Below are 21,458 nucleotides of genomic sequence, written 5' to 3' on the forward strand. Positions count from 1 at the left end.
CCTTCATTTGACTTTTATTTTACATCCAAATGTATCTGAAATGTTCTATTAAATTTGACATTGGATTTAACTGTATTAAAAACATATATTTTCTAACACAATAATTTAGCCTTATGGAATTTTCTATGATCTGATCAATTATGCATTCATGATAAATTTGTCTGTTTTTTTCCTTTCATGAGGTAAGAGGTCCCTGATTCCCCTATACTCCCTACCCTCCCCCCTTTACTTGCAGAAACATTTCTATCATATCACTATTTTCTATTCCTCTTGTTCTCTGGGTTCCCTTCCCTTTTCATCCTTGCTTTAAGTCCTTCAGTTCTAGATTTCCCTTATTCCTGTCAAACCCCTCTTTTATGGTGGTATACATAACTTCTTTAAGCATCCATCCATAGGAATTCATATTACCATTTGCAGGTTTATATTTTCATTCTGTTTTAAAACTTTGCTAACGATGGACATCCTTGCCTGTGCAGCATTGACTCTCATTAAAGTATAACTTGGAATGTAAATGAGGAGAGTCATTCTAGAAATGGAGCCTGAGGCTGAAGAGGATGTAACTTTAACATTCATTTCCAAATTTGCAACGAGGCATCTCATTAACAGATGTCAAAATCCTTTACCTATGCGTATGACGTAGCTATACCTTGGTATACATACTGCGGTTATTATCGGTGCCAAGCATGATTCAAAGTTTGTTTGTGCAACTAAATAATTGGGATTGGCAAATAATACCGTACAAACTGTGAGGGTAAATTGTTACACCCTCTTGAGCCTGGAAGCAAGGAAGAAAAGGGAAGAGAACCCTGAGAACAAGAAACTGGTGCTAAACACTAAAAAGTCTATCAAAATTAAATATCAAATATCAAACCAAAATAAGATATAATATGTACAGATGTTTTTAAAAAATGATCAAATCACAACTTCAACTGCCATTGTAAGTTATACCACCCAGTCACGGCATCCTCACACATGATGTTGGTACAGACAGCAATGCACTCTAGAATGGTGCATCTATACTGCAAAACTTATTAAGGCTAAAAAAATTGAGTTTTTGTGCGTCATTATTTCCTTTACTAGATACAAAAAGAAGAATGTAGATTACGATCCCTTCATCATGATAATTGCGCAGTTATCTTTAAGTTAAGAGTACTGAAAAACATATTAAGGAGAGAGTAATTGCTTCATCACACCATAATTTTAGGTGATTTTAGTACTTTCCGAAAATAAAACACCATCATAACACATCTAGACATGAAAATGAAAATGTACATATATTTCTTTTTTGGCAAAGCCCCTTAGTAGTGCGTTTGCATAAATTGTTCAATACCTAACCAATTTATACCTTAACATACCTTTTATTTCAATCTTAAACATTTTTTAACTAATTCCAACAGTTATCTTTGTATTGAACTGAAAATGTAAGCTTACAATTAACATTTACTGTGAACCATACATCTCCTTAGGATTTGAACAAGTTTTTATGCCCCGCAGTAGCAGGGGACATTACGTTTTACCCTTGTCCGTCCGTCCGTACGTTCCACAATTGGTTACCGTTCTCATACTTTATTTTACTTCAACTAAATGTTATGAAACTTATACACAATGATTATAACCACAAAACACAAGTCAGCTTAGACAAGTTTTAAGTTTGGTCGCGTCACTATTACAGTTCAAGAGTTATGCCCTTTTACAAAAGGAAAAATTGCTGTTCTAAAAAAATAAATGTGTCATTTCTAAAATCTTCTTTGAAAATTGGATTTATCTTTCTTTGTCCAAAATGTGAGTGGAATCAACTACAATCAATGCTTTTATACAATGCAATATTCAATTTTACTTCCCACTGATAAATTAAAACAATCTTTACTATTCGGTGCTCACAAGCACTTTGATTACCATTCTAGGGTTATGCCCCTTTACGAATGGAAAAATTGCTGATTTTTCGTTTCCGTTCTCTAATTTAAGTTTATCTCAACTAAATTTAATGAAATGTATATATAATGCTTATTACCACTTAACTCAGTTTAAGTTCAAATATTGGCAGCTTCGCATTTTTAGTTCTTTTGTTATAGCCCGTTATATCCGTTATATGCTAGCGGGGCATATTCTGTGTCCCTATGGACAGATTTCCCCTTTATTTTCTGTTATCATAATCTTTATTGATGTTATTGATGATACTGTTTTTTTTTTCCACTCCCATAAGCGTAGGATTTCATTTCATTTCATTTTCATTAATGATTGAACCAAAAAAAATCATATTTTTTTTAAATATCTCGATGCTAATGACCCTTAAAAAAGTAAAATAACAAAAATACTGAACTTAGAGGAAAATTAATTGGGAAAGTCCATAATCACATGGCAAAATCAAATAACAAAACGCATCAAAAACGAATGGACAAGAACTGTCATATTCCTGACTTGGTACAGGCATTTTCAAATGTAGAAAATGGTGGATTAAACCTGGTTCTATAGCGCTAACCCTCTCACTTGAATGACAGTCTCATCAATTTCCGATATATTTACATTGATACGTTAAACAAACAGACACAATAAACAAAATAGTCAAAATATGGGTACATCAGTCATTATCGTATAACAATTTCATTTTATAAACGCAGTTATAATTGAATTAACATTTGGTTAACTCCCTGCACAAATATGAGGTTGCTTAGTGAACCATGAATTATTATCGTACAGCTATTTTATATCAAGAAACAAACTAATTTTGCGGTGAAGTCTGTATTCATTTTAATACCCAATCCATATCCTATTTACAAGCATTTTAACTTTCAAAGGGCTTGCAAAAAGGCATATTTATCGTTTTAACAAAGCGTCGCTTATGTTTCAATTTGACATTTTTATTTGTATTGTCAGGAAAGGATAAGTATGTGCCTAGCTACATCAAGAAATCTGATGATTCTACAACGCCTCCAGCGCAAGGAAGCTTGAAGCCTGATACAGTGTCCTTTTCAATGCCTGGGAAGTATTCCGAGGTACCACAGTTGCAAAAATCCATACAAGAGCTCGAGAGCAAGACAAAAGAAAAAGAAGAACTTACAAGTTATGTACGGCTTATTTTTTTTAATTGATGAAATAGCAAAAGTTCCATTTTAAATCTTATCGAAATATAAACGGATAATGTATTCCGAAGAAAATGCTTGCAAACGGTTTTTTATAATCTTTTATTTGTTTTCAGGAGTCAGGATTTACAGTACCCTGAAACTCAACACCTTACTATAGTTTTTGGGGTAAACATTGAATAATATGTACAAGACTGTTCACTTTTTTCTTCTAATTCGTATCTATCATATAAGAATAAAGTTACTGAAAAAAGGCTACTGACGCTCACAATTGTACAAACTTTTGACACACAGTCACTTAAATCTTAACTATAGTATGCATGCATGTATATGCATAAGGTTAAATACATATATCAACTGTTTACTGCAGTATAATTTAAAATATAAATGATAATAAGTCAAGAAATTATTTTATGTAGTGGGGTCCAGAATCGTCCATACGCATTTGCTCTTTTATTTTTGTACGCAATATAATTGTTTGTAGAGAAGTATTATTTTATTCTGAATTTTAGTACTAGGATTTGTTTTTCAAGTTACATCTGAAGATTTTTTACAATGCAGATGAAGGTAATATTCCTCTGCATTGCCCCAATGTGCTCTATCTGGATAAGCTAACTGTATCATTTCAATAGGCCATAGTGTGTGACTGTACAGGTTTAAGACTTTTTAGGTTTAATACCACCAAATCATAGTACATCACATCCGGTTGCATACAAAAAAGGGTCGAACAAAATATTCCCTTGAATTTGACATTTGTAGGAAATTTATCCTACATTTCATTGCAGTAAAAAAAAATCTGTATCAAAGACATATATCTTGGGTGTTTCCAGCACCATTATTTTTTTTTATTTATAGAATATTTTGCAGACTTGAGGTTTTTCTTTGGCTTTAGAACTTGATTGATCTGAGCGTCGCTGATTAGTCTTGTGTAAACGAAACTCGCGTCTAGTGTATTAGATTATAAATCTGGTACCTTTTGATAGCTATTATTTGTGTGTTTCTCTGCCCTATATATTCTCCAATTTATTTGTATTGAGTCCTGTCATGTAATGATGTCATTTTAATGTAATATTTAACATTGCCATAAAAGCGGGAGGTTTGGCTAGCCACAAAACTAGGTTTAACCCACCATATTTTTCTTAAAATGTCCTGTACCAAGTCAGGAAATGGCCATTGTTATATTATAGTTCGTTTCTGTGTGTGTTACATTTTAGTGTTGTGTCGTAGTTCTCTTCTTATATTTGATGTGTTTCCATCAGTTTTAGTTTGTAACCCGGATTTGTTTTTTTCTCAAACGATTTATGAATTTCGAACAGCGGTATACTACTCTTGCCTTATTTACATGGTTACTAAAGCTTGAACACAGGAAGAAAAGGGTGAAAATTCGATTGGCTAACTTCCAGTGATGGTTATTTTCTTATATGCAATGAAACATTATGTGATTTTTTTTTTCTATAGAACTGGACAGGATAAAACTTTACTCATGCCATGTAATTTTGTTTTTGTAATAAAGATAAATTCTGCACAATTTTTTTAAAAGTGCAAATTTAACAAAGACTAATGGCGAGAAATCAATGGTGGTATAACACCTTCACATACCTTTTTAATATTTTCAATAAAACTCTGGAGGAGTAGTATTGTTTAGAAAAGTCTAGTTGCATGGTTGAAAATTTAAGATGCATGAAACACTGTATGTAGTTTTGTCATTAATGTATTAATTGATACATAGAGTTCGAATCCTGTTGATTGAACATTTAATGTCGATGTACAAAAACTAATTATATCCTGAGGTCAGATGATATATAGATATGAGGCGGTATAGATTGAAGATCTGTTTAGGATAGCTTGTGCTCACGTTAATTTGAAACTGTGTACACATGGTCAGTGGTTAACTCTTTTTTATGTATACCCTACTCCGATGTTGACCAATATTACAGTTTACTAAACATGGAACTAATATAGTGTGCACAGGGTATGGTTATTATGGTCGCATATTCTTGTTCTGTTTACATACGGTTAGTTCCTTTCAAATGACATTGTATTTGTTTATCCATCCGATGCGGCAAGATAAAATAATAGTAATATGTAAAGATAATTGATTCAACTCCTTTTTGTTTTAGACATCCGAGAAGAAAAAAGCCCATCCGAAAGAAGACACCACACAAAAATACACACAAAGTGTAATCAAAGGTAATATTCTTTTCAGATTTTTATCCATGTATTACACGTGGGAATGTACTTGAATTTTGATTTTCAGTGCATTGTGGTTCAATGAAACGGTAATTTGTTTCTTCAAAACTCTGGTTGTCTTGGATATAGATATATGATGACCCTTAGATGTATATTTTTCTGAGATAAAATTCTTTTATTAAGTAGGGCGATCCCACACAAAAAAAAACGTGCTCTGTGTATGTTAAAAAGGCAAAATTATAGAAGAAGAAGAAGAAAAAGAAGAATTGTTTATTATAGTTCAACCTGAATATAAAGTATATCGTTACATTAAATACATAATATAAAACTTCAACAAGCCAAATAGGCTTATGATGCACTCTTTGAATCGTTATTTAACATAAATATAATTAAGAGACTTTATCATCGTTCATAAAATTTAGTGTTATGTTATATATATATAAGCGAATTGTAAAAAAGATAAGATAAATAATTTCAAATCAAATTATCATAGTGTTATAGTTCTGATATGATAACAGACAGCTATAAAACTTGCCACGAGTTTGCTAAGTTTATGGCTATAAAGAAGATCATACAGTTTATCAGTGTCAAAAAGACCAGATATATCACGGAATGTTACACAAATATTTTCAAACTGTTTGTTTCTTTTCTTTGTATATTTTGGACGGTGGATCAAAAAGTGTATTTCGTCCTCAACGGAGTTTGTATCGCACATTTTACAAGTTCTGCGTTCTACTGGAATGTTTCTAACTCGTCCCTTTTCGATTTATAAAGGAAATGTCCCACATTAGGCAACGTTTTAGAAAAGTTTCTGTTTCAAATTCTTACCGACCGTGCAAGGGCTGTATAGCCAGTCAAGGTCGTTAAAAACTTCCATTTGTTGTTTCAAATTCTGTTTTAAAAACGTTTGTACGTTCTCAGTTCAGGCATTTGCTGAATATTGTCTAACCAAGAATGTTTATGTTCGTTTTCTAAATGCGTTTATCACAGAATCGATTAAGTATGGCGTTATATGTCGATTCTCTAGAAAAAATACATCGTTGAGTCCGCATGAATCAAACAGTTTCCTTGATGGATTGAACCACGTATCACAATATCTGGTAGATATATTTTGATCCCAGACAAAATATTTACGACATACTCTAGTGTCAGGTAATTTAACTAGTCTACAATAAAGACGCACAATATTGACCTGAATTATATGATAAATCGGATACCATCCCATATCTCCAGTGATTGCGGGTATCGGCGTTGTTAGACTTACACCGAGAAAAGTACGTATAGCTCTTTATTGTAGTCTTTCTAATGAATCATAGCGCTTATGTCCCCACACACCGGATCCATACTCTAGTATAGGTAAATAAAGGCAACAGTAGTATACCGCTGTTCAAAACTCATAAATCCATGGACAAAAAAACAAAATCGGGGTAACAAACTAAAACCGAGGGAAACGCATTAAATATAAGAGGAGAACAACGACATAACACTAAAATGTAACACACATAGACAAAATCCCACGAGAATAACAAATATAACATATATATATATATATATATAACATCAAAACCAAATAAAACTGTCGAGTCAAAAATCTTCGTATATGTATCAAAGTCTATTCCATCCATTGCATAATATTTCGACACAAGTGAACCTAATGATCTGCTTCCACTGGAAACTAGTTCGTTTGTTGTTTCCTTATAACCCAAATTTTCAGTAATTACAAGTCCAAGATATCTGTATTTCGAGACTGTTTAGAGAGTCATATTGTTTAGCTGGAACTCGTAATCATTCTTAGGAATTATCTTCGTTTTGGCCGTATTCACTTTAAGTCGCCATGTCTTTGACCAATCGGTTACACAATGAAGTAATGATTGTAATCCATCTACTATATCTGAGATCAGTACAATGTCGTCGGCGTAGAGAAGAAGTATACTTTCTTTCAGACTAGTTTAATTTATGATACAAAACTCCCCTGAATGGCATACACATGTGATGTCAGATTCTTATTTTTTATGCAATTGTAGAAACTGTGGGGTCAATATCCATGAAATCTTTTTTCAACATTCATTCTTTTTTTCTAAAATTGTAAAAACTTATCGAAGATATCAGGCTTATAGTTACGAACGGCAAAAGTAAGTTTCGTTTATATAAAACTCACCAGTAGCGCTCGAATCAAAACAGGTTAAAGGCAAACTAAAAAACAAAGTTGGAGAGAATTAAGACCGAACATTCCCAAACGTTTTGAATAATTCAACATCTTATACACACTTAATTCATATATAAAAAAAAATATATGTGCATATTAATCATATTTCATTTCAATACATACGTGATCGGAAAGAAACGTCCACCAGCAGTTGTTTCGACACATTGGTTATAAAAAAAATCAAAGATATCAGGTTTAAAATGTGAAACTTTAGGCCTACTACGGTCATAAAACTTTACTCAGTGCTTGGAGCGCAAAAACGCCAAATCCAGTATTTTGATTGGTTAAATTCTGAGTTTCTGTGTTCTAATGGAAGACCAAATCAAATTTGAGGAGCCTTTTAAAACCGAAAATTACAAAATGATGTGTTGCCAAATTCGGCTTAGGCATTTTTTTCCCTGGCATAGAAAAAAATAAGTGCTTTAAATAGTTCTTCATTTTGTAAACAGTACATTTACAAAGAAGGTATGTATCAGTTATATTTCATGTCAACACAATAGTGCTGACTACTGCTGATAAAAATGTTATCAATATACATAGAAAAACGAAAAGTTTTTAACCAATGAAATAAAATCTGATTAACGTCCAAATACTGTTACGTACAAATAACAAGCACTTCATGTAAGAACTGGTAAATTAACAACCTTTCAAATTTTTTGTTCACTCTCATGTTAGGTCGGGTAGGCAGTTACAAGTTATTTAGTTTGTAATAAATAGAACACTTTACATTTGTACATGTCAACTGTTAATTACATTCCCTTAACTTAAGTTCGTTTCGGTTGTGAAATGGAGTACTGTAAATTAAGACAGTCATAGTAATTCAAACTTGGAGGAGATCTCATTTTGTAATAATTGTTAAAATCAAATTTGAAAATTTCAGATCAGGAACATCATGAACATCACGACCTTATTGGTTACTATGATGAGTTATTAGATAACACAGTACTTGACAAGATGGTTTTAGATAACCTGATTTCTAGATGTATTTTAATGATAGAGGACAGAGAAGAAATTGTCAAACCAACCACACAACGTGAACGTAACAAGGTTCTACTGGATATCTTGACTGAACGACCATACCCTACATTCCATTTGTTCAAGGATGTCTTACTGGAATCTGAACCATCCAATAGTTGTGTTCAAGAGCTTGTCAAGAGAATGATGAGTACTGAAAGTAGGGACGAACACATTAGTTGGCAAGGACATGATATTGGTAAGTAGTTTCAGCTTAAGATTTGTTGAAAAAAGATTTAGAGTGTGCCATCCACACTAACTTGTAATGTTCTTATGCATATTTGCGCACACACAATGCAGCAGTATCTTTTAATGAAAACTTTTCCATATTTCTGACTGGATTTCAATGACACAAACTAAACAGGGATCATGTGATGGAGTAATAAGTGTTGCTCACTTCAAAAATTTAAAAGGTCAGCGAGATCAAAGTTTACATCGAATCGTTATGGAAATACTGTTATATTTTCTATTTATGAATAGATAAAAAAGGAAGTTAACCCAAATTATTTAAGGAATGACTGTGATATTTTTTCTGTCTATGAAGAAATAACATAAAAAATGTGGTGCACACTGAATAACCAGCGTAGCGGGTTATTTAAAAGTGTACACCACATTTTTTATGTTATTTCGAATAGACAGAAAAAATATTACAGTCATTCCTTATAATTTAATTCTAAATTCCATTTTTAAGGAGTAAATTTAAAAAAAAAAAACGTTGGTGACGTCACGGTCACATGACAAAATAATGTCTATGGGCTGATAGATAAAACATTTTCAGCCAATCAGAAGACGTGTTACATCCAAAATTAAATTATATAGAAATGTTCCATAGTAGGAAATCACCGTTTTGTTTATTCCTTTGGATTGAATAAAGAAGCATTCATTTGCTATCTTGGCGAAACACATCCTTCTAGTGATTCTGACTCCCAGAAGCCTTTATCTATAATCACTATATGAACTTTTCGTCACATGGTTTCCAGCGTATTTTAATTTTAGAATGACTTGATATATATGAGTAGTTGTACCAAGTAAACTATTTTCAAATATGGGGGAATCACATCCTGCTTTTCGATTGTTTGATTTTCCTAAAGGCCTTTATTGATGTAGTGTAGATGTCATATTTGTAACTGACCAGGATCAAAAAGTCATTCATTCAATCTTATCTGATCCAACTATATTATACTGCTGCTATGTTAAATATCCCATATGTTATAAAAAACTAATACAATTACTCTGCCCATCAAAGTGTAACAAGAATGGACTAATGAAATATCGTGTATCGACAAAAACATTTAAATACGATGGTATTTTATAAAAACACCCCTGATTTGTGGTGTGAAATAATCTGTGAGGCGTATTATGAGATTATTATTTCAGGCGAGTGATAACCCTCTAACGTTTTATCACAGCGAATAAGTTAAGTTGTTTTCTTTGTCTTTATTTAGCAAAACAGGGTAGTTGTGTAAGTTTTTGACGAGAAAAACAGTTTAAATATCAATTACGGTTTAAGAAATAGAAAAAGAAAGCTCTAGTAACGTTAATATTAATTGTATTTGTGTTGGTTCCAAGTGTAGTGATTGGGAACTGTTTACACTAAATTCCATAATTCCATACTTTCCAATGACACATCGTCCATGGATCTGATTTCTGGCAAATAAATCATACAGATTTTCCTTCTTGTATCGACTACTGGAAGTATCTTGTAGTTGATTTCTTATTTCTAGTGATAAAACATTTCAGCCACATTTAAGAGGATACCTTATTTAGCAAATACTCAATTGAGTTTTTGTTGGCACACAGGATCGAAACGGACAACTGAATAGGAGAAAAAAAAGTAAAATCACAAAAGTACCGAACTCCGAGGAAAGTTCAAAACGGGAAGTCCCTAATCAAATGGCCAAATCAAAAGCTCAAACACATCAAACGATTGGATAACAACTGTTGTATTTCGGACTTGTTCAGGCATTTTCTAATGTAGAAAATGGTGAATTAAACCTGGTTTTATAGCTAGCTATAAATGTGTTTTACACGGTCTGAAGGCTGGTTACTGCATTCAATGAATCTTCTCATTCAGATCAGATGTGATTGTTTACAAAGCAGTCAAACAGATGTATTTCCCAATACCAGACTGTTAGAGAAGTTTAGGAGACTGTGATTCTGTACGCGTATGCGTTGGTTGTCCCTTTGCATTAAAATTCACATCGTTCACTTTTCTTATTTTCAACATTCTAAATATATATATAAAAATAATGAGATGTGATATGATTGCAATTGAGACAACTATCCACCAAAGTTCACATTTAAGTGGATGTAAGCAATTATTGTTGTATTTGTTCTTTGATTAATAGTTCAAATTTAAAAAGCAAGACCTCATCTATTTTCATATTCGTAATCATGCCATGATCCAACTAATGCATACATTATAATCTTTACGTATTTTATGCAACGTTTAAGACAGCAATAGTTTAAGTTAAGTAGATAAATTGTTCTAACGGAAAATACAACTCGCAGAAGCCTATTTTGGTGCGCTAAGCTTAATCAGTAATGGATCCGCGAACTTTAAAATTAACAACATAAACGGTACCAATTTTATTGCACCATGTTTTACGAAGGATTAATGGTTACATGTGAATAAGAAAAGGAGGAAGGAGCCAAACCGTTTATAACATGTGAATGCTCAATACATTCTTGATCTTGACGTATATAGCATAGACACCTCTCTATTTGTGAATACCGTGTGTCTATTGCGTGACTCATGCGTTTGTACATGCGAATTCATATTAAAGATATATTTGACTTGAAGATCACAGAGGTAGTTCCAATATCACCTGGATTGATAGGGATCATTTCAAAAAGTATGTCAATCTTTGCGTAATTTGTAATAGTTGTCCACGTTATAAAAGCCTGACGATAACCAAAAAACAGAAAGTTTAACAGAATTTGGCAACTTATGAGAATTTATCTAAAGATATATAGGGAAAAAATTAATAAGAAAGACCAAAATTATGTTTTTGCTAAAGTTGTATATATTATCTATCTTGTACATACTAGTTTATTTTGGTTTGTGATGTCGTTCGATGATTTTTCAAACACATGTACAATTGATAATGTTGTATCAAAATGACTTCAACATTTATCGCCGAATTATATTTTGATTGTATTAAAACATGTTGAAATTTTTGGCCAAAGTATACGATAATCAAAACGGCTCTTCAATTTCAAAAATATTGCACCTTGAAAATTAATCGGTATCTTGAAACCATCGCTGATGACATGCATCAATAAATATGTATTATTTCGTGAAACAAACCATTTCAAGCATTAATTTGACAAAAAAATGATTAAGGAAAGGGAGACTACTTCATTTCTGTTAACAGCGTTTACTTGAAATTATTGTATTCATAGATAACATTTTCCTTCTGAAATTATATTATATGCAACGTGTGTATTGAACTCAATGTATTGCATATATCATACGCTAAGGCAGCAACCATCTGATTTTCTGGACAAGTCGAAAACAATTTTTTTCTTTCAATTTTAGCATTACATATAGTGGCAGCTGAGGGTGAAACAAACAATTTTTTTTTTCTCAGAATCAAAAACAAATTATTTTTTTTCTCCAAAAACTGGAAACAAACTTTTTTTCCAAAAAAAACCATAGCCACCCCCCCCCCCCTTCAGAAAATCAAATGGTTGCTGCCTAATAGATACAGTAAAAGTGCAATTATGACAAGATAGGAAATTGTCTCCATGGTCAACATTATAAGAGGTAACCATGACAATATCTGTCGTGATAAAATAGTAGATTAGATATTAAAAACATATAGGCTTATGATGTTAACAAAAAGCATGGACGCACGTGTCATGAAATATTGTAGAAACAACTATTGATTATAGTTTTCACAAAACAAGTGCATTCAATTTTATGTACTATCACATATTTGTAACGCAAACATTATGTTTTGCATATGGAATACACTTAGATTTGTTCTAGTCAAAATTATGTCCAGGGGAAATCACCGATTAGTTCTGCCCTGGCAAACAACCGATAAGTGGGCTCTGTTATGAATGACGTCAGTGGCGTTTCTATCAATGACGGACGAGGGAGCTGGAGTCGGTTTAAAAAAAACAAACTTACGATTAAAATTGATCGTAAGTCATGAAAAATTCACCATATTTACGAGGGTAGTAAATGGGGGTGCTTGCACGAAAAAAACGTGAAATAAGACATAATTTCACGTTGAACGTAAAATAATTTCTTGAATGAACGTTGCACGAAAAATAAATACTTTTATGTGAACTTTTTGTGACTGAGTCACTGTCTTCCTTTATATTATTAACTCTTTGTTTTACTTAATATTCCCGATTTAGTATACACATTTATGATATAATTGGTTAACGGCTTTTAAAAAAGTATTTCTTGACGATCCTTCCAAGTGTTTGAATTTTATTTGAAAAATACCGAGCACGCAAAATAAGACTTTGAAAATCACGATGCACGTAAAATTAAATGAGCAGAACACGTTGAACGAGGCACCCGTCTTGCACGACTGAACGTCAAATAAAAAAGTAAAAACACGTTGAACGTGAAATAAAAAACGGCGATCACGTTGCACGAAAATAACCCTTTACCACCCTCATTTACGATAAATCTTAGTCGTAAGTTCTTATGTGAAACCGACTCCTGATCTTAGTCGTAAGTTTTTTTTGTGAAACCGACTCCTGCTGATTTTGTAAACGTCGATTAAAATGTCTGCGGAGGAAAAAATGTCTGTCCCTGCCAGACCAAATAATATGTTTTTTCTTCACTTTTTTTAAGCAATTTTGTAATAGGTGATCAATAGATTATACCATTTCCTTTTCCGTATGGCCCATGCCGTCATCCCTTGACTCATCTGAGCCTTCGGCTAGCGACCAGGGCTGATATGGGAGTATCGGAATGATACCCTGGTCGGTATGGAAAAGGACATTGTTATAATCTGTTAACCATATTAGTTAAACGTTTCCAGTTATGTGAATACTACAACCCCTGGTAATACCTGATCTATCGATGATGTGACATATCTGTAATTCTTCTTTACCATTTAATTCCTTTGACTGCATGATATGCGTCATTAAATCTGGATTTTTATGTTTTTAGACAAGTGGCATCACCACATCTGAATTACTGTCCTGGTTTTGTTCTCTGGAATCCAAAAGCAACCCTGTTGCAATAGTTTCATAAAGAATCTAAGGAATCTGTGTAGGAATTCATGACCCATACCTAACACACTTTACAAAGAAAAAAAATATATTTTGGTGTAAAAAATCGTCAGTAGGTGCAAAAACTATGAGGATTCATTTAACAACTTTCAAATTGTGTGTGTCCTGCCAGATTTTCTGTATCTTCTATGATTTTCATAGGGATACTTGGGACCCTGGGTGTGTTTAACATGGGCAAAAAGCCATAGAAAATGGTATATAAATGAATAGGAATGAAAGAAGATACGTGTTTTCACATGTGGATCAGGATCTGCTCACACTTCTGGAGCACATGAGATCACCCTCACGTTGGGGCGGGGTTTGTGTTGCTCAATCTTTACTTTTCTTTTTGTGTTTTGTAGACTGATGCTTTTGTTTAATCAAGTTTTTTTGCCATGACTTTGACTATACAAAGTCGCTTTATGTATAATTCAGTCCAGTTCAGATTGAAAATCGTATTAGATTAGAAAGATACATACACGTACAGTTTTATTCAGTTTGATATTAAGGAAGTTCGTTACTCCTGTTTTTGATATAGTGTCAGATACTCGGAGTCCTCTAGTTTTATCCATGTAGTGCTGATACATAGTTTTGCTCTGTAACCCTTTCTTTTCTTTTCATAATTTTATAACATATATTTTAAAAAAGCCATACTTGAAAATCCTATAAAATCCTTGTTTTTTCCAAAGATTTTGAAAGAAAAAATGTGAAAATGTTAAAGGTAACAAACAATCTAGAGAGAATCATTTCCGCATTTTTTTTAATAGCTTATATCTCGAAAACAAGGTTACGAACCCTTCATTTTTTTCTGCTTCTTTAGTTCCGTTATTTATATACTATTATTTATATAGGTCTTTTAAATAGATTGTTATTTTGAAACAAAGTAGAACATCCTTAAGGTAAACGTCGCGTTAGCTATGTGTTTTGTCTATAATGTGTTTACATGCCGTTTTGTTGGTTTTTTTTGTTGTTGACATAGTTGTTTGTTTTAATAGTAATTAAGATAATAACTCAATATTGACTGCTATACCAAATTTTGGACTTTTTTACCTATTATTGTCTGTTTGCTTTGGCCACACATTACTGTCAATACAAGGAATTTTACGCGATTGTCATATAAGTGAGAGGTTTAGTTAACTGTAATATCAGGTTCAATCCACCAGTTTCTAACTAGGAAAATGTCTGTACCAAATCAGGAATATAACAGTTGTTTTTTATTCGTTTAATTTTGATTTTGCCATTTGTTGTTATTTTACTTTTTACATACCTTATATCTTTTCTTTTCCAAATATGCAAGTTTAAAATATGTCAAGATTTGCTATATGTATCAGGAGAATATCACAGACTTAAACATAGCATATCATATGGTCTTGGTTACTTGCCACTCTCAAAGGATTGATATTTTTGTTTAAAATACTGAATATCGTCCACCGTCGAAAATAAATTGAGAAGAGTGTCGTCAATTTATAGTTGCTCTTTCATCCTATGGTAAAAAATTGTGCTATTCAGATCTACCAATAATATCTTCTTTATATTTTATTTTTACTTTAGGTTAGGTTTAAGCTTCAAAATAAGCAAATAAAAAAATGGAGTCACCGACCTCGTTTTCGATTTAAACCGCCATATTTTTCATGGAATTTGGAAATCGGGACTTCGAGATAATAGCAGTGTAATATTTTTTAAAAAGTCTGTATCCAATAAAAACTTGTTTGTTCTGTTAACCTATATGAAAGAAGATGTGGTATGATTGCCAATGAGACAACTATCCATAAAAGACCAAAATGACACAGACATTAACAACTATAGGTCACCGTACGGCCTTCAACGATGAACAAAGCCCATACCGCATAGTCAGCTATAAAAGGCCCCGATAAGACAATGTAAAACAATTCAAACGAGAAAACTAACGGCCTTATTTATGTAAACAAATGAACGAAAAACAAATATGTAACACATAAACAAACGACAACCACTGAATTACAGGCTCCTGACTTGGGACAGGCACATACATAAATAATGTGGCGGGGTTAAACATGTTAGCGGGATCCCAACCCTCCCCTAACCTGGGACAGTGGTATAACAGTACAACATAAGAACGAACTATAAAAATCAGTTGAAAAAGGCTTAACTCATCAGATGGACAAAAATACAAGTGGACGTGGCCGGGTACTTATACATAACGACACAAAAAGACACAAAAAACAGATATGAGAGTACTCGCAGTAATCTGACAGCTAGTTTAAAGCCACTAACAACTAATAAAAAATCATGCATCTAAGACAAATAGTTTGTTAATACAAACTTTTTTAATAATAATACCATTGTCTGAGTGGAAAATAATAACGATAAGTTGCAAAAATAGTTTTCACGCCTTTTTTATTGTGAAATACCTATAAGAAAAAATAAGTTTAATAAAAATTGACTAATAATTTCTCTTTGAGTATTCAACAGAATAAGCGTTGTTTATATCTAAATAAAATCATGAAATAAAAAGATGGGGTCACCGGAATGGAAAAAGAGATATTTCTAAAAAAAAAAAGGGTTTAACAATTTGAATTGTGGCGAATACATTGCGCCAATTCTAAAACAACGTCGAAAGACGTTCGGCCGGTTTGGGCGATATTCTTACAAATTATGGACAAAACAGATCTCGTAATTTGCTGTTTTGTTGTTTTTTTTGTTTTCAACTACAATAAATGCACATTGATTTACACATCATGATAGTACTTAGTTTTCAGTCAGTTTCACAGACACGTAATATAAATGCGGTGGTTGGAAAACAATGCAATATACAAATGTACTCACGAATAATTTCTATAAACAACATTTCTATTCAGGTTATTTATAATGCTTACATGTCTGTCTTGAACAGAAATTCTTCTTAAAATAGTGAATATATCTTTTCATAGTTCAGTCAAAGTATATCTGAAAGACAAGACAGAACTTTGCCTCCGATATCATGAATTCTAATTTCGGTTAAGAATTATGTTCCTTTTTTTTATAGCAATTACTTAAAATCAATAGAAATTTAAGACCCCCTTCCACTTACAATAAAGATTGCCGATCTTTAGTATTGCAAAAATGAGAAGGATCGATCTCCATCGGACTTAAAAATACCACCTCCTGGATTGCGTTCAATATCGCAGCGGCTATATATAAAATTGAGAAAGGAAATGGGGAATGTGTCAAAGCGACAACAACCCGACCATAGAGCAGACAACAGCCGAAGGCCACCAATGGGTCTTCGATGTAGCGAGAATTCCCGCAACCGTAGGTGTCCTTCAGCTGGCCCCTAAAAATATGTATACTAGTACAGTGATAATGGACGTCATACTAAACTTCGAATTATACACAAGAAACTTAAATTAAAAATCATACAAGACGAACAAAGGCCAGAGACTCCTGACTTAAGACAGGCGCAAAATTGCGGCGGAGTTAAACATATCTCAACCCTCCCCTTATACCTCTAGCCAATGTAGAAAAGTAAACGCATGACAATACGCACATTAAAATTCAGTTAACTGACATGGCAGCTCCAGACCTCAATTAAACTGATTGAAATATTATGTCTTCATCACATGAATATCAGGCACAATCCTTCCCGTTAGGGGTTTATTATCATACTATCATAAGATATATGAGAAGAACATAACCCGTGTCATGCCAACAACTGGTTTTGGAATACATGTGTTTAATTCCGATGCAAAGACCCTATAAGTGAATCAAAATTAAAGCCAAAATATGAAATCTTTAATGACCTGACAACAGTATCGTAACTATATCCCTTCTTAATAAGCCTGTTTAAAGGTTTTGTTAGCTTTTGAGGTGAATACTGACATGTTTGTGCTTTGTAAAGAATATTACCATAAAAGATTGGATGTGAAATACCTAAACGTATAAGATGTCTGCATGTTGAGGTGTATTTACGAATTATTTTCTTATACTGATGATAAAATTTACTAAATGTTTTGACTAGTTTGTGATATCGAAAACCCTGGTGTAATAATTTTTTAGTAATACATAAATTTCTCTCGCTAAAATCTAATACGTTGTTACATACACGAGCAAATCGTACAAATTGAGATATATAAACACCATAAGATGGAAGGAACTTGTCCTTATAACACTGCGAATACTCTCTGGCTTTTCCCGAAGCCTATGTGAGCAATATGCCACCCCCCCCCCCCCCCTAAAGGCACTTTTACTAATCGTCCGTGAGTCGTTTTGTCTCCCTACTTTGTGCAAAGTTGCGTTTTTTTATCAGCTGTACCTGTACATCACGTCGAACTCAAAACACCAAAAACACACACACATCCCAGAAGACCAAAGTGCAAATTAATATGAATCTAAAATTAGGGGATGGACAGCTTTTGAGGGAGGTGGCGAGGTATGAGAAGGCGGGGCGGGAGATGGGAGACAAAAAATAGGTGGGAGAGAAAAAAGATTCTTTTTGCCGTTTGAATAAATAGGTTAATGAAAATATCTTTTTTGTAACTTGTTTGCGTTCCAAGCGCTTTTCTCAGTGGATTTACCTCCATCGAAGCACCGATCATTCGTTTATGGTGGGGCCACAGGTTTTTAATGAATCGTTTGATTGTAAATTTCGAGAAAATCATTTTTTTCAGAATGGAATTGAAAGAAAAAAATGTAACGGGATCTGAATGATTCAATTTTATTTCGTACATACCGAGTACACATTTAGTGTTGATATCCCATATGTTTAAGCCTTTGTAAACTTTCTCCTTATTCCGATGTTGCTGTCCTGTATAGACTGTGCTTATACGATTACAATGCTAGTAGTTTATTTTAAACAATAAGTAATCTTCCGAAACCATATATCGGACTTCTCATGTGCAGTCCAATAGCTTTTAAATACAGTTTACATTTGAAACATAGGGAAAGTTGTTCGGCCAAATAGCCAAGTTCAACTACCCTTCTTTTTTATTCCATGCAAACAAACCATTTTCGTCTGAGTTTATACGTCTGCCTGTACGGTGGTTCCCCTCCCTCCCACTCCCGCAAAATCTTATCGGTATTCTTTTACAAATAAATTTCCTTTTTCTATTTTTCTAGCGACGTTTTTCGGTAACGAATGGGCTTCTTAGCGGAATTGCATTAATTGTGGTACAATTCCCCGTATTTTCACACATTGCATTTCTATAATTTCGATTTCTACTTTCCAAACAAAATTTTACCGGGGAATGGCCTGCATCATTAATAAGAATGTATTGCAAAAAACAAAACAAAAACAAGAATACCCCCCTTTTTTTGGCCGATTAATGCATTTGAATGGGGACATATAGTTGGACCCCCCCTTTTGTCCTGGGTTGGGAACCCCCCTTTTTTAAATGACTGGATCCGCCCCTGGCGAGCATCCTTAACTAATAGGCTAACGAATATCTGGCAACAATTCAAAAACAAGAGGTGCGAGCATCCTTAATCCCTATATACTTTTCTTTCCAGAATTTTATTACCATATAGTTTTAAATGTTATCTTTGAAAATCTTATAAAATCCTTGTTATTTTTTCATCATTTTTGAAAGAAAAAAGGTGATAATGTTAAATGTATGCAAAATCTAAAGAGAATTATTTCCCGCTTTTTCAATGGCAAGTATCTCGAAAACAAGCACACGGACCACAGGCACTTGTTTCTATCCATAGGAAGGTCGACTATCCATATATAAGTGCCTGTGACACGGACCCTTCATTTTTTTCTGCTTTTTTAGTTATTTTATTTACTGTAACATACTATCAATTTAGAACAGTCTTTAAAAAAGTTTGTTATTTTATAACAGAGTAGACTAGTGAACATCCTTAACAATGCTTTTCTGCAAAACATTTATTACGGTTTTTACCTGGAGAAAAGTTTTAAGCATAGGCTACGTTTCACTCCCCTGCGTCTATTGATCCCTTGGTAGAAAAGGCGGGATACATCAAACATGGAGTGGAACTTCCTTTGTACTGGGTTTATACATAAAACATATTGCTAAAATGGTAAAATTTTAATTTCACAGTATGGCATGTATATTAGGTATGAATTATTTGATTACCAAGTAAATCACAACATGCTCTGATGAGTTTATATTGGAACCTTGTACACAATGTCCACAGTTTAAATGTTTTGAAAACGATTGAATTCCCAATGTGAAATAAAATATAAATAACTCTTTAAATTTGTATCGTATCAATGATAAGGGTTTATTAAAAAAGGGGGGGGGGTTGCTGTTTCAGAATGGTGTGAGGCTGAGACTACTATAACATGTGTTATAGTAGTCGCAGTGTGAGGTGATGAACACAAAGCAGTTCCATTCTATATTTAATTGGCCACATCATACATGTAAGAAGAGAAAGCCCATGCTACGTCAGCAATCTATTGATTAGTACAATGTGAAATGATGTAGTACATTTTGGTTGTGAACAAAATAATTTTGAAAGTTGCTCTTTCAAAATTTCAAAATTTCCTTTTAGGAACTTTCATTTGGAAAAATCCCCCGCAAATAATGACAGTAAGCAGGTATGCAAATTGTAGGATAGAAAGTCGCAGACATAAATCATGTAAACATGGTAAATACGTGTTATTTCATATGTTTAATTTGATTTTTTTTTTATACAAAAATAAGACATGTGGTATGTCTCAGTTGATAACTTGATAATATCATACATATGAAAAAAGAAACAGACAAAAAAGGAAAGAATTATAATCACAATTGTCGTTTTCTCTAATAAAAAAAAGTTAAGAGTCTGTCTTCATGGTCTTATTTTGGAATCAATTTATAGATATTTTTTACAAATTTCAGTTTAACAGTTATGGGCTTATGTATTTTTAGTTAAGAAACTTAACAAAACATGAACAAAGCCTTTTTTATCATGTTTATAATTGGTTTGGAATACTGCCTCAAGTTGGTATGCAGAATTGAAAATTGGATAATTATTTCTTTGATTACGTTTATTAAAATACTTTGATTGGTAATCATAAGCATATAATAATAAATTTCTACTAGAAGAAAATAATTTGTGATCAAAACTATTTATAATACTAATTTTCTACTAAGGAAATAATTTGTTTTGAAATCTATTTGATGAAGTTATTCATTGTTAGCTCACCTGGCCCGTAAAGCATATTGAGCTTTTCTCATCACTTTACGTCTGTTGTCTGTCGTTGTCCGTCGTACTTTTACAAAAATCTTCTCCTCTGAAACTACTTGGCCAAATTAAACCAACATGACCAAGCTTGGCCACAATCATCATTTGGGTATCTAGTTTGAAAAATTTGTCCAGTGACCCGGCCAACCAACCAAGATGGCCGCCATAACTAAAAATAGAACATAGGGGTAAAATGTAAATTTTGGCTGATATCTCTGAAACCGAAGAATATAGAGCAAATCTAACAGGGGATAAAATTGTTTATCAGGTCAAGATCTATCTGCCCTGAAATTTTTAGATGAATCTGAGATTCTGTTGTTGGGTTGCTGCCCCTAAATTGGTAATTTTAAGGAAATTTTGCCGTCTTGAATATTAGTATAGACAAATGATAGATAGAGATAAACTGTAAACAGCAATAATGGAGTGGAACGTCCTTTGTACTGGGTTTAAACATATAAAACATAATGCTAAAATGGTAATGATTCAGTTGCACAATCCCAAAGAAAGGGTGTCATGTGAGAAATTTTAATTTCACAGTATGGGCATTATGGCATGTATATTAGGTATGGATTATTTGATTACCA

The 21,458-nt window shown here is 33.0% G+C and overlaps 1 protein-coding gene across 1 annotated transcript in view; it reads left to right on the forward strand.

Moving 5' to 3' along the window:
• Window positions 1–532: 532 nt before the first annotated feature.
• LOC139526315 (uncharacterized) overlaps window positions 533–21,458 on the forward strand; it is a 37,497-nt gene continuing 16,571 nt past the window's right edge. Inside the window, exons 1-4 of the mRNA XM_071321447.1 lie at window positions 533–629; window positions 2,875–3,065; window positions 5,201–5,270; window positions 8,357–8,689. Coding sequence (XP_071177548.1) covers window positions 533–629; window positions 2,875–3,065; window positions 5,201–5,270; window positions 8,357–8,689 — 691 coding nt within the window. The remainder of the gene's footprint in view (window positions 630–2,874; window positions 3,066–5,200; window positions 5,271–8,356; window positions 8,690–21,458) is intronic.

The sequence above is a fragment of the Mytilus edulis genome, chromosome 6 (genome assembly GCF_963676685.1).
Source record: "Mytilus edulis chromosome 6, xbMytEdul2.2, whole genome shotgun sequence".
Classification (NCBI taxonomy): domain Eukaryota; kingdom Metazoa; phylum Mollusca; class Bivalvia; order Mytilida; family Mytilidae; genus Mytilus; species Mytilus edulis.